General features: G+C 39.2%; 1 protein-coding gene across 13 annotated transcripts in view; it reads left to right on the top strand.

The window, feature by feature from the left end:
* The window catches only part of TENM3 (teneurin transmembrane protein 3), a 1,030,160-nt gene that overhangs the window by 446,303 nt on the left and 569,360 nt on the right, over nt 1-14,497 (top strand). For 10 of the 13 annotated variants that reach the window (XM_075860220.1, XM_075860215.1, XM_075860219.1 and 7 more), the window contains exon 5: nt 52-159. The exons of the other annotated variants lie outside the window; for them this stretch is intronic. In XM_075860220.1, the coding sequence (XP_075716335.1) occupies nt 52-159 (108 nt within the window). The remainder of the gene's footprint in view (nt 1-51; nt 160-14,497) is intronic. 13 annotated transcript variants of the gene reach the window in all.

The raw sequence follows: 14,497 nt of genomic DNA, 5'->3' as shown, positions 1-14,497 counted from the left end.
CTGTATAGTATAACTACTGGTGACCACAGCTATTGTTTTTATTATGTATAGACAGCGTGGTCACGATACAAGAAGTCATTGACAGCTGGGGAGAAGGAGGCCATCAGAACATGCAGAAGGGAGGATATGAGTGGAAAACGCACAGCAGCGTGTTGCAAGGTATTTTATTGTTATGAGATTACAGAAAAGTGTTTTTGCAGGTGGTATTAGGCTTTAAAGAGGCTCTGTCACCACATTATAAGTGGCCTATATTGTACATGATGTGATCCGCGCTGTAATGTAGATTACAGCAGTGATTTTTTAGAAAAACGATCATTTTTCACAGAGTTATGACGTATATTAGCTTCACCATCATACACTTCTCTCCATTCATTTACACTGCAGATCGCGATATAGGTATATCGCTATTTGCAGTCACATAAACACACTATAACGTTACGCATGTGTCATGACAATGAATATATATTACCTCCAGCCAGGACGTGACGTGTATTCATTCTCCTGACAACTTCTATAGCGTCTGTGTGAGCTACAGCACAGCAGAGCACAGTGAGATCTCGCTGTGAATGATAGTTTACAGCGTAATCTCGCGAGACTACGCCTGCTGTGCTGTAGCTCACAGAGACGCTACAGAAGTGGTCAGGAGAATGAATACACATCACGTCCTGGCTGGAGGTAATGTATATTCATTATCATTACACACTAGTAGCATTATAGTGTATTTATGTGACGCACATAGCGATATAGCTATATCACGATCTGCAGTGTAAATGAATGGAGAGAAGTGTATGACGCTGATTGGTCACTGATTGGTCAGCGTCATACACTCCTCTGTACAATGCCCACTTGGTCATATAGTAAAACATGCCCAGTTGTCCATTGAGAAACTCATTAGCATAAAGCGAATATAGATCATAACTCTGTCAAAAATTATCGTTTTTCTAAATAAAAAACACTGCTGTAATCTACATTACAGCGCCGATCACATCATGTACAAGATAAGCCACTTATAATATGGTGACAGGGGCTCTTTAATGTACAAATACAGAACATCACAAGGGCTACAGATATGTTACATTTTGAGAGGAGTTTATTAAGACTGGCGTTTCTTATACCTTTCTTAATACGAAGATTGCTGGAGTATAATGCGTCTAATTTATTAAGAGACGCATTCCATTTAATAAATTAGGAGTATCTCTGGCTGTCCATGGCATAGATTATAGTAAATGTGTCGGCCCGTGAGTAGTTCCGCCCCTTTCACTTAGCACTGCCCACTTTTTTAGAAAAGTGACGTGAGCAGCGGAAACTGTACCAAAGTAAAAATAACCCCCCCCCCCCCATAGTCTTTAGCAATTTGGCGGGAATCTTCAGCATTAAGTTGCTTGGTGCCTGTGTAAATACTAATTCCATGCCTTTAGGAAATATGACTTTAGGAAGGGAAATTCCTGCATCAGTTAAGGAATAAACATAACTTCTAGTCTCATTCTCACTTTCAAGGGATGCCGCTACAGTCTCTCTCTCTCTCTCTCTCTCTCTCTCTCTTTTGCTTTTTCTTTCTCGCTGTTTCTCATGAAAAAAGAACTTAAAACATTGTTTACACATCATTTATAGCTACCATGCATTTAATATACATATACAGTGATTTTGATTATTTTAATATTATTTTAGTATCTTTAGTATAGTTGAGAGCAATATTTTTGATGTGTGCGATCCACGTATTTACTGCCAAAAACAGGAATAAATCCCATTAGATTTATTCCTGGTTTTGACAGGTCACATGGACTCTGCATGTACCAGAAATAAAGTGAATGCCGTCTAAGTTACAGGCAAGTTATGGTGGACTATGTTTATCTAACAGAGGCTTTTGAAGTAGCAAGTATGAAGACTGTGGTAACGACAATGTAATCCAGGGGAAAGAATAGCAGTTACAATAGGAGGAAGGATCTTTGTACAGGTTGCTGTTGCCCTTCAAGTGGTGGACTGCAATCTTTGGTCTTCAGCTGTGCTAAAACTACAATTTCCACCCCAGAGATGTCAGGACATGCTGGGAATTGTAGTTTCACCGCAACTGGACAACCACAGGTTTCAGACCACTGGCTTAAAGTGTAATGGCACTGCTAGAGTGGCACGAGGCATGCTGCCCTGTGGTTGCTTTCTGGCCGGTTGCTGTGCGTTAGATTGCACAGGGATCGTGCCGTATCTAGTAATCCAAATTAATACTTACTGAGTATTTCACCTGGCTTCTAGTCTGATGGATTTTATTTAAATAAAGCTGTCACCATTTAACACCCAAATCCATCATTTTGTGCATTGGTTTAAGACTCTATGATTCTGTGGTTTGCAAACAGTTTACTTGGAAGTGAGAGTCCATCCCATATCTAAAAAGTCCAAAGCTTTCATACCTGTCATTGGCTGTGTAGCCCAGTCCTTAGAGTGTTTATTTCACCATAATAACCTCTTCTTAACACAAAGTCGCTCCTGAAAACCCCAATGATCAGCTGCAATCGTCGGAGAAAGTTGCAGCAAGCCATGCATGTCGTAAAACATGGCCGACTATGTAAAGTATGAACAGGCTGGGTCCGCCAGAGCGGGAGCCACTGATGCTCAGTGGCTTTTTGTTGTGGTTTATATAGAGGGGGTCCTAAGCGCGGTAAACCCCGCTATAATACTATTTGCCCTAAACTCTTTTTTAATCTGGGCTTGTAATTGTACTTATATACAGTACTGTTTCTACAAAGAAATAAGGGAAATTTTACATATATGTAACTGCAATGAGATTTATATGATTAAGGATGAATTGCAGCAGTTAGCTTTTCCCCTTAGCATGAACGAGTGTTGTAATGAAAGGGTTAGCTCTAATAATAAAAGTGTAAATCACATGTAGGTCTTTACGTTTCCAGTTTGCTGCCTTTTCAATGTGTTGTCAAACAGCTGCTAACAGGTTACGCTATAGAGAATATGAGAGACGCTCCGTAATGTGAGCTGGCCGGCTGTAAAAATGGGAACTGAAGTCAGATAATTAGAGGAAAAGACATGTACTTAATGTACATTTTCTCCAAGTGTATATGTCATTCTCTCTCGGCTTTAGGAAGCTGGCCTTTAAATGTTCTCTGAGCCGGGATTTTTTTCTTGATTGAACACAAGTCGTTCTTATTATCTAGCGCTGCATTTTTCTCCAGTCATTTGGGCCTTTTTAAATCCCTTTGCTGCCACAGAAGTAGAAAGGCCAGTGTGTTCTGAAGCCATGTGACAAAGTAGGGGCTTGGGCAATCAGCATTAATTATGGGCTAACTGGAAGTGAAATGACAGGTCTGAGTTAAAATATTACAAAAATGCTATAAGGTTGAGTTCTTGCTATTGAATCAGCCATTCAGGGTCAAGTGGAATAAAGAAGCTCTCCGCCACTCCCTTTCCTGAAATGAAAAGGCTGCATTAGTCTACGAGACAGCAATCACTGGATGTGTTTTTGTTTTAAAAACTAAATGCAGTATCAGTTCCAAATCACGTGGCCATGCCAATAGCTCCTATGGGGATTGGAGGAAGTCTGCTCTCAAGCCCATAAAATTAAAGCAATTTCAGTGCAACTAATTGTACATCAATAAATCAAAGCCTGTAGGCCTGCCTGTAGAACTCGAGCATTTTGCATTTTATGGTTGTGCTCTGGTAGCTGTATTTCCTATACCAGGTTGTGTGAGAGCAAAACATAGTCATTTTACCTCAAAGACAATACCACATCCAACAAAATTAGATTTAAGAATAATTATTTTGCATTTGATGAAATAATGTATAAGTGTATGTTCACATGGCTTATTTTCAGACTGGTTTTGGAGAGTGAAAGCTTCGTTTTATGATCCACAATACAGTTGAAATAAGCCTGCAAACAGTTTCCCATTGATTTCAATAGAAAATACACTGTGCTGTTCACATGAGGCGTATTTTTTCACTGCTGAATTAAAAAAACGGCCGAAAAACATTAGCGTCATAAAAAGAAGTAGCTTGTCACTTCTTGAAAACGCCTCAAAAAAAAAGCTTAAAATTAAAAGAAGCTTCATTTCCAGCTTCAAAAATGCCTTGAAATCAGAGTAGGGCTGGGCGATTATGATCTAAATCAAAATCACGATTAATTGAACATGTAACCTCAATTAAGATTAATGAACAAGTATTGAGGCCACATCCCTTTTGCACGCAATGCCCCCTATTTGCATGCTACTCTACTGAATTAATATTTATCCCCTGAGCCTGCTGTATACTACTGCATATAATAAACCCCCTAACACTGTCCCCACACAGCATATTGCCCGCATAGTGCTCTTGACACAGTATAAAACCCTCATAGAAGCCCAACACATCATAATGCCCCCATAGCTGCCCCCACACAGTATATTGCCCTTATAGCAGCCCCCACACAGTATAAAGCCCCCATAACTGCCCTCCACACAGTACAATGCCCCCATGACTGCCCTCCACACAGTATAATGCATCCCATAACTGCCCCCCCCATGCAGTATACTGCTCCCAAAGCTGCCCCCTCACAGTACAATGCCCCCATAGCTGCCACTACACAGTATGCCACCATAGCTGTCCCCACACAGTATAAAGTCCCCCATAGCTGCCCCCTCACAGTATAATGCACCATAGCTGCCCCAATGCTATATAATACTCCCATAGCTTCCCCCACACAGCCCCAATAGTGCCTGATAAAAATAATAATATACATACTCACCTAACCTCGTTCCAACGACGAGTGGAGGAAATCCCTCTAATCCTCCAGTCTGTGTGGCATGGCGCTGACAGGCGTTATGACGTAACTGCCTCGCGTCCGATGATACATAGTGAATGGTAGGGCAGGGACCTTATGGCCACCTGCTTTACCATTGTATTCAACTGTATCTGTGTCCTGAAGATGAAGATACAGTTTAAACCGGGGGGGGGGGGGGAACAATTTAAAAAGCCAAAGCCAAATGTGCAAGATGACGTTGGTTAATTGCGCTCAAGTTCGGTTTAGGTTTTTTTTTAGATTAATTGCCCAGCCCTAAATCAGGGGCTGTTTTCCCATGAAAAGAGCTTCGTAATTTTCAGCCACTTCTTTTTGTACGTGTGAACATACCCTAAAAGTGTCACTTGGAAGAAGAGAAAATAACCTAATAAGAATAAATGTTTCATTAGTTTTACACTTAATGCTCTTATCAAATTACTTATTTAGTATTGACCCATCCCTTAAAGGAGTTGTCCGGGCACGGACCGGTTATTCATACTGATAACCTATCCACAGGATGGGTCATCAGTGTAGTATTGATGGGGGTTCGACATCCTGACCCCACACCGATAAGCTGTTCTGGCTGCCTCCGGGCACCGGTTGTTATGCAGTGTTCGGTGCCAGAAGCAGATGGCTCCATACACTGAATACCGGCCGTGCTGCAGAACTGCAACTCTGCTCCTATTCACTGGAGAGAGATTGGAGATCCGTTGCCCGGAGGTAGCCGCAGCAGCTGTATCTGGGTGTGGGACCCCCACCGATCATATACTGATGACCTATCTTCTGGCTCATTGATGAGGTCAGATGATAAAAGAGATTAAACGATTCAAAAAGGGATGTAATCCATAATCACAGCCCATAGTTGAAGAATTGCATCAAATCTTTATACACATCAAAGGCAATGTTAATGCAACATTGTCATATGACTTCATTGTCTACAGACATCATGGGCAATACAATCTAAAGCTCCATCAAAAAAAGTTATACAGTTTGAATATAGTTTTTCCTCTTGCTTTTCCTCACACTGATTCAAATGTACACTGCGCAAACACACTGAGTAGCCTGCATTTTTTAGTACTCTCAAAAAAAAGGTATTCAGATGTAAACCTGTCAAATGTATGGCCAAAGAAAACATACTTTTGACTTATGTCTGTCGGACTGTTAAGAGTGTATGACTACATATGTTTGTCACTATTTGTGGGTATGTGGACCCACTGGGCCGTACCGCCGAAACGGGATAGCAGCTGGCCAACAGAGTACCAAGTCAATATATAAATAGTCCAAGCACAAGGGCACCTGTAGTGGATCAGACAGTAGCAACGGCTAGGCACAGATGGGACCTTGACAACGGACACCTGACGTGGTGTAACACAGCAGGTGGAACTGGTGGCACAACAAGACTCCAACAGGTTTAAGGCCTAGGAACAAATAGCACGGGGTAGAGGGTACAGGAAGCAGGGCACGGGAACAACAGGAACAGGATAACACTAAGGGACCATTTGCAAGACTAACATAGGAAAACACACAACGCTCAGGCAATGTGCAAAGGGGCAGGGCCCTTCTTATAGTCCAAGGTGATCATGGGCTAATGATAATTCCCAGTTGCGCACACCGGCAATTTAAGGCCGGGCACGAGCGTGCACTCTCATCCTATGGGACACAGCGGACCAGAGCGAAAGTGAGCGCCGGCGTCTTCTGGGGAGGAGATGCGGGCCAGCGCATACAGATCCATGGCTGTGGCCGTCGGGGGTGAGTAGTCCCGACGGTCCGCGGACATGGACGCTACAATGTTTATTCGGTATAAAAACATGTACGTCTGACATTGGAAAAATACATAATGTAAACAGAACTTACTGGCAACTCCAATAGCTAAAGGTTCGCTACGCAGACCGATAATCAACCTATCAATTGGCCCTTGTAACAATGGCAGCGATCAGCTGACAAACATGTAAATGCTCTTTTGTCATCTGATCGCATCTTTTATGCAGTCTAAAATATAACCGTTGTCAACACCACATCACCCCGTGTAAACAAGATGTGTTGCCGACAGTATGCAAAGTTGTTGTGTTGTCGATCAGTGCTCATTATAGGCAGAAATATAAAGGGACCGTGTCAGTTTAAAAAAAGTAATCGCATGACTCAGATATAGCAGATTTGCTTACCATGTTAGCTGTCAAGATCAGATATGATGTAGAACTGTCGATCTACTTACCAAATTATGGTTTTAAAAAGTCAGAACATCGCAGAACAAAGACAACTATAGAATGATTAAACAACCAATAAATAGAATCACGTTAAGTTAAACATTTGTTAACAGTTTGACAATCAGATCAGGTTAGGTCACAGAAATAGTGTTTTCAACAACATCCTAAGTGCTCAGATTTTACAATAGATTTTCAAGTTCTCAAATCTCTCAATCTTCTTCATATCAATATAGAAAAAGGTCATCTAACTAAGACGAGGTTAAAAACATTACCCTGCACTACAGCAGTATAATAAATGAAACTGCCTAAAGAAGTGGTTAGATCCACCCTGAAATGTGTTGCGATGTTACTAATTAAATGTGTAAAACAAACTCTTGGATTTTGTGCTCTTCATGTTCCTCTACAGCAGCAGCCCTTTTGGTATTGTTTCTTACCTTTATGTTAATGCATTGAACTGGCCTTTCCCATAAGAGAAGCTAGAGATATGAGGAGCAGCAGACTACAAATACTACTAAATGCTTAACACTGGTTATACCGATCTGTCCAAACAAAAAGGTGAGCATTATCTATATCGACCCTTTGAAGAAGGGATGTCACCCAGTGCTCCAAAAACCTACTTGCATTATTGGGACAACTCCAAACAAATACACAAACCACAAACCAATATGTCTGTTTGCAGTTATACAAACCGAGCAAGCTGGCTTTAATTTGGTGTGCTGGATAACATCCTTTTAACAGCATGTGAGCACCCACAGAAGCCCTAGACGGAACTTGACATTATGGTTGGCTGGTCTATGTATCTGTCTTTATTACATTGTGTTTTATTCATCCTTTGCCTGCAACATCTCTTTCAGACGTTACGACTATAAAACACCCATTCTCTTTTTTTGTATATTTATAGCTTGGATTCCTATGATTTCATTGGAATTTATAAGTATCAAGTTTACCTACAGTCACAAAAATACTGAAATTCAAAAGACGTTACCCCAATCCCCTGCCTAAGTCATTTTTATAGGGGTAAAAGAGGCACATATTTGGGCAGCTATTTTCAAGGTCCTGTATAGCTGCTTTATAGCTGTTTCTATCTATATCTGGGATGCACCAAGCACAAGCCAACTGCAATGGGGCAGCATTTTGCAAATATATAGTATTTACATCCACTTTCCAATCTAGATTTTGTGGAATTCTATGTTTCTGTGCATGTAGAACTGATATACAGCAAGTGAATAAGATGTAAGTGTTGCGTCTTTCAAAATAGAGATTCTGCAGAGTAAAGCATATATTCTTAGCTGCTTGGCCCTATGGAACACTTTATAAAGATTGTGCCTAACTGTACTCAAACCTGACATTTTCAGGCATTAGATAGAGGTCTGTTCTAAGTATCTGGGAAGATGAATATATTTATTGTATAGCTTGGACAATTTTTTCAAAATCTCTTTATGCCAAAAACAATTCAGAAAAAGGATTTATATGGGAGCACACATGTACCTCTAACAAATGTGATTTTGGGGTATATTCAGCTATCATAGCAATGCAGTTATTTTTCCAGCAGTAGATACATTGATAAATAGTTAAACTAAGTGATAGTAACAAAATAGTTAGACTAGCTAGGGCACTTTACTTAACAATATAGGAATCATTTCATGGAAATCGTGCTTAACGGCCTGATTTTGAAAAGTTATTAGGCAAATTTTAAACTATACAATACAATTCAGGAGGATTGAAGATATTGTTTAATTGGAACTCATCTCTGGGATTTTAATTAAAATTGCAAAGTTCACTTTATTTCAGCCAGAGGGTCTTATATCGGTTTGCATAAGTGGCTGAAGTGAATATATATTGTGCAATTTAATACTGAAATGTCCCTCATTGGGTACCACCTGCTAAGCCTCAGCATGAGCATCTTAGTTGTTCTACTGTCCAGGAATAATTTGAAGAAAAAGCTAATTTACCACATTGAGGGCTATCAGTGGATCATAATACAATTTATAACAAGATTGTTAGGGACTGTTCATCTCAACTTGTTACACAAACATCCTAGTTCATTTAGTAGAATCACCAGGACTTCTCAGCTGGTGGCTGCGGAATAATAGGTAATTGCATTTTTTTGTATAACTATACTTCATACACTGTACATGTAAATTCTAGTATTAGAACCTTATACCGCTACAATGTCATCCAGAATTGTGCTCCACCATGTTTTTGTGTATTTCATTAAGAGTCTATATTTTGACGGGGAAGCAATTGCCAACTACTTTTCTAATTTAGTCATCATTTTAAAAGCTATCTCTCAAATGTCTGGCTTCTTTTTACGAGGCATTTTTTTTAATTCAGCCACGTAAAAATACAACTCATGTGAACAGAATAGTGTATTTCCCATTGAAATCAATGGGAAACTGTTTGCAGGCTTATGTCAAGTGTATTTTGGAGCGTAAAACTATGTTTTTCTGCTCCAAAATCAGACTGAAAATAAGCCGTGGGAATACCCTTGCAGCAGCGGAAGTTTTCATACAGTTAATAAATCCAAAGAAAATAAAAACATGCATTGTCAGTCATTAAAAGAAGAATCAGTAATCTATATCGCAAATGTCCTGATAATATGTAATAGAATGTATAAATCCGGACCATAAATGAATGACTTTGCCCCTCTGCCACTTTGTAAAGGATTTGCATTTTTATTATTATTTGAAATGCCATTGAGACACGTCATAAGATGAACTTCGTTGCAGCTCAGGCCCTCACAGACTCTCTGAACAAAGGGGATTATGAGGCTTGGCAAAGGCTCCAAACCTTTTGGTGCTGGTTCAGCAATTTCCGTATAGCATCTCTGACAGTGCCCCTTAGCAACTTTTTTCACATGCCGGATGCAACATCATTAAAATTGCAAATGCTTCAAAAGATACAGGAATGATGAATTTTACACATCTCCAATCTATAAGGCTGTACAATGGCTGCCTCATACTGTAAAAGTAGGGGGGATACAAGCTCATGTGCACCCACCTTCAGTATGTCATCTTCTCCCATGTCTCAATTACATTTCAGAAGATAATTAAAAACCCTATTGGGTTGGCCCCAGAGGAAAATTCTCACTAAATAATTTACTAGCTAAATACAAAGTAAGTAAGTAAAATGTTATAGTTGTAAAAGTGTATGAAAGCACAACACAAAGCAATAAACATGATAAAATTAAATAGAGTTGTACTTCTTAGGTATATTGCTTGTTTTGTACTTATTTTTAGCTTCATCCCATGAACAAATGATCACCCTTATCCCATAGAACGCAGTTATAAACTTTCAGTGACTTCCAGCAAATTATAATGGTTTGGGAAACCACTTGCTCATTTCCAGCTTTTGTGCTTTCATGCTGAACTTAAAGTCTAACTTATTGAACACTATACTTTTTCATTAAGGTGCCGTTTTTTGGTCTAAATTTCTCTTATCTAATTGAGCTAAATCCCCCGAGCACGTAATATGGCACTTCGGCCACATCAAGGACCAGATGACAGAATAGCTGTGAAAGCTTTACTGCGCTGACTGGTACTCGCAATATTACACTTGGCCAAACATCTTGACTGCACACTAAGCTCCACACAGTCCTCCTTGTTATTGAAGTCCTCTGTGTCTCATACAAAAATAATATTAAACCGAAGAATCGTATTTTCATTCCTTTTTTTATTGTACACAGTGTTCTACACCATGATAATACTTTTCGATTTGCTGGGTTTACGCTACATGATAAGTATTGTTAATATTGACTAGCAGTGTCTGTCTTTGTTGGGAATCCTCAGTGATCATTTGTGGTGGGAAGCATTTTTATAAGAACAATAATATAAAAGTACGCTGTGATAAAAAGATAAATTTTGATATTTTTTAGACGTATTTGGAATTTATTGGGGCAAATTTACTAATGTGATTGTTCCTTTATGAAGCAAACTTGCCAAAAAGAACAAATGTTTGTGCTTTATTAGACACTTTTCAAAGCATCTGGAAAAAGGGTGCGGTTAATTGAATATGGGAGTGACTTAAATGAGCCGCAATGCACCAAAATTGAGTGAAAAGCTGCTGTAAAATAAACCAACCAGGAGGCGGTATGAGGAGGAGAAAAGTGTCTAACACGTCTAGAAATATGCGCCAAATTTATCATACAGCGTGCACCACTGTGATAAATCTTCTGACTCCTTGGTATAAGTTTATGCTGTCTAAATATTAGACAGCATTAGTAAATCTGCCCCATTCATTTCCACGGATACTCTGTGAATGACTACAGCTTGGCAACAAATGGTTACAGCTACAGCTTGGCAACAAATGGTTGTTCAAACTACAGGTCTTTAGCAATAGTTTCACTGCAGTGGAATTTAATCATAAGGATATTGATTTCAATTGTAATGCTTCCATTGCAAATGGTTTTCGTTTTCTTAGCAGAAACAATAGCGTAGTCGACTACGCTATTGTTTCCGCTAAAAATAAACGAAAACCGTATGGAACGGAGACAAACGGAAACCATTTGCTACAGAAGCATTACCACCGAAATCAATGACAATGCAAACGGAAGTTTTGATTTCCGTTTGGCTTTCCGTTCATGGATTCCTCCGACGGAAAGCTGCAATGGAACCCATGAACAGAAACCAACGCTGATGTGAACACAGCCAAAAACAGCCATAACAGGTTTTTTTTAATACATATATTAGTGCAGTGCTGCAGATCTAACATATATAAGTGGCAAATAGCTCTAAAATTACTTTTTTTTTTGCTCTAATACCACGTATCGTCATATGCCCCTTGCTTTGGGTTTATATATTTCAGTAGCATGTATAATACAATTGCTATTTATGCTGTTGTCTATTATGAAAACCCCACATCTAGTTAGCATTCATCATCACATATAGCATGTTAGTATCACAGATCTGGCCAGTTAGTAGACAGTAGAAATAATTATTAAATATTGCGCAGAATTTTTTTCAGCCATTGTAAAGGTTCTCCTGTAATAAAGAGTAACATATAAGAAATCATTGGCATGTATAATTAGATTATATGCTGCCTGTTGTCTTGTGTATCTGTCAGCAGACTACATGTTGGGACTGGGGCACTGAATACAGATTTTGTAATATACTCTGCTCACTGGTCATGCAAAACAAGCATATGAAATTTGAATGCCACCATCTGCCTGCTTCTTTCTAAATGAAGATCTTGTATAGCAATGATACTGAAATAAAAGTCATTGCTAGGTAAGCTTACTAAAAGTACTGGGCAGAGAAGCCTCCAGAATTTGTTAGTTTTTAGGTATTTTCCTCTCCTCCCACATTATGCTGGTGCACTTTTTTTTCAATAAAGATAACATTAAATTAATCAGAAATACACTCTATACATTGTTAATGTGCTAAATGACTATTCTAGCTGCAAACGACTGGTTTTTAATGCAATATCTACATAGGTGTATAGAGGCCCATTTCCAGCAACCATCACTCCAGTGTTCTAATGATACATTGTGTTTGCTAACTGTGTTAGAAGGCTAATGGATGATTAGAAAACACTTGAAAACTCTTGTGCAATTATGTTAGCACCGCTGTAAACAGTTTTGCTGTTTAGAGGAGCTATAAAACTGACCTTTCTTTGAGCTAGTTGAGAATCTGGAGCATTACATTTGTGGGTTCGATTAAACTCTCCAAATGGCTAGAAAAAGAGAGCTTTCATGTGAAACTCGACAGTCTATTCTTGTTCTTAGAAACGAAGGCTATTCCATGCGAGAAATTGCTAAGAAATTCAAGATTTCCTACAACGGTGTGTACTACTCCCTTCAGAGGACAGCACAAACAGGCTCTAACCAGAGTTGAGAGAGAAGTGGGATGCCCCGCTGCACAACTGAGCAACAAGACAAGTACATTAAAGTCTCTAGTTTGATAAATAGACGCCTCACAGGTCCTCAACTGGCAGCTTTATTAAATAATACCTGCAAAACGCCAGTGTCAACGTCTACAGTGAAGAGGCGACTCCGGGATGCTGGCCTTCAGGGCAGAGTGGCAAAGAAAAAGCCATATCTGGGACTGGCTAATAAAAGGAAAAGATTAATATGGGCAAAAGCACACAGACATTGGACAGAGGAAGATTGGAAAAAAGTGTTATGGACAGACGAATCGAAGTTTGAGGTGTTTGGATCACACAGAAGAACATTTGTGAGACGCAGAACAACTGAAAAGATGCTGGACGAGTGCCTGACACCATCTGTCAAGCATGGTGGAGGTAATGGGATGGTCTGGGGTTGCTTTGGTGCTGGTAAAGTGGGAGATTTGTACAGGGTAAAAGGGATTTTGAATAAGGAAGGCTATCACTCCATTTTGCAACGCCATGTCATACCCTGTGGACAGCGCTTGATTGGAGTCAATTTCATCCTACAACAGGACAATGACCCAAAGCACACCTCCAAATTATGCAAGAACTATTTAGGGAAGAAGCAGGCAGCTGGAATGCTATCTGTAATGGAGTGGCCAGCGCAGTCACCAGATCTCAACCCCATAGAGCTGTTGTGGGAGCAGCTTGACCGTATGGTACGCAAGAAGTGCCCATCAAGCCAATCCAACTTGTGGGAGGGGCTTCTGGAAGCATGGGGTGAAATTTCTCCCGATTACCTCAGCAAATTAACAGCTAGAATGCCAAAGGTCTGCAATGCTGTAATTGCTACAAATGGAGCATTCTTTGACGAAAGCAAAGTTTGAAGGAGAAAATTATTATTTCAAATAAAAATCATTATTTCTAACCTTGTCAATGTCTTGACACTATATTTTCTAGTCATTTTGCAACTCATTTGATAAATATAAGTGTGAGTTTTCATGGAAAACACAAAATTGTCTGGGTGACCCTAAACTTTTGAATGGTAATGTGTATGTATATATATATATATATATATATATATATATATATATATATATATATATATATATATATATATGTATATATACTGTATATCGTCCAGTAATGTCAGAGCTCAAAACAATGAAGCATGCCTGACTGTTTTTCTCACAGACTAGTATTTGCGTTAAAACATAACTTACATAAATTTCCAGATAGAATCTCTGGAATGCTTGTTTTGTTCAAAATAAAGAGTTAAACCAGACTCATTTATGATATAAACCCAAGGAACACAGGCACCTAAATATTTGTATCATTGTATTTAACATTATTTTAATATCTCTGCAAATGTACAGTTGAAGTAAAAACTTGTGTGCATCAAAGCATACTTCCCTTTGCTTTGATAAGTAGTCTCTTTAATCACAGCCCTGCTCTAAAATCTGGATGGCATTCAAAATCGTCTTTCTTGGCTTCATCATCATATGACTTTTATGTGTGGCTTGTTAACAATCACCATATGTGCATTCACAATGCTTTATAGACCAGTAGGTGGTAACTCGCGTAGACATCTGGCAATCAACTAGTTAATTGTTTCTCATTTGTCCTTTCGTTAGTGTAAAAATCCTTTACAACATCTTAAATTTTCTCAGCCCTTATTTTTCTTTTTTCATCTTGAAAGAGGTGTTCTGATTTA

Source organism: Rhinoderma darwinii, chromosome 1, assembly GCF_050947455.1.
Source record: "Rhinoderma darwinii isolate aRhiDar2 chromosome 1, aRhiDar2.hap1, whole genome shotgun sequence".
Taxonomy (NCBI): Eukaryota; Metazoa; Chordata; class Amphibia; order Anura; family Rhinodermatidae; genus Rhinoderma; species Rhinoderma darwinii.
This window is presented reverse-complemented; position numbering and strand designations above follow the sequence as displayed.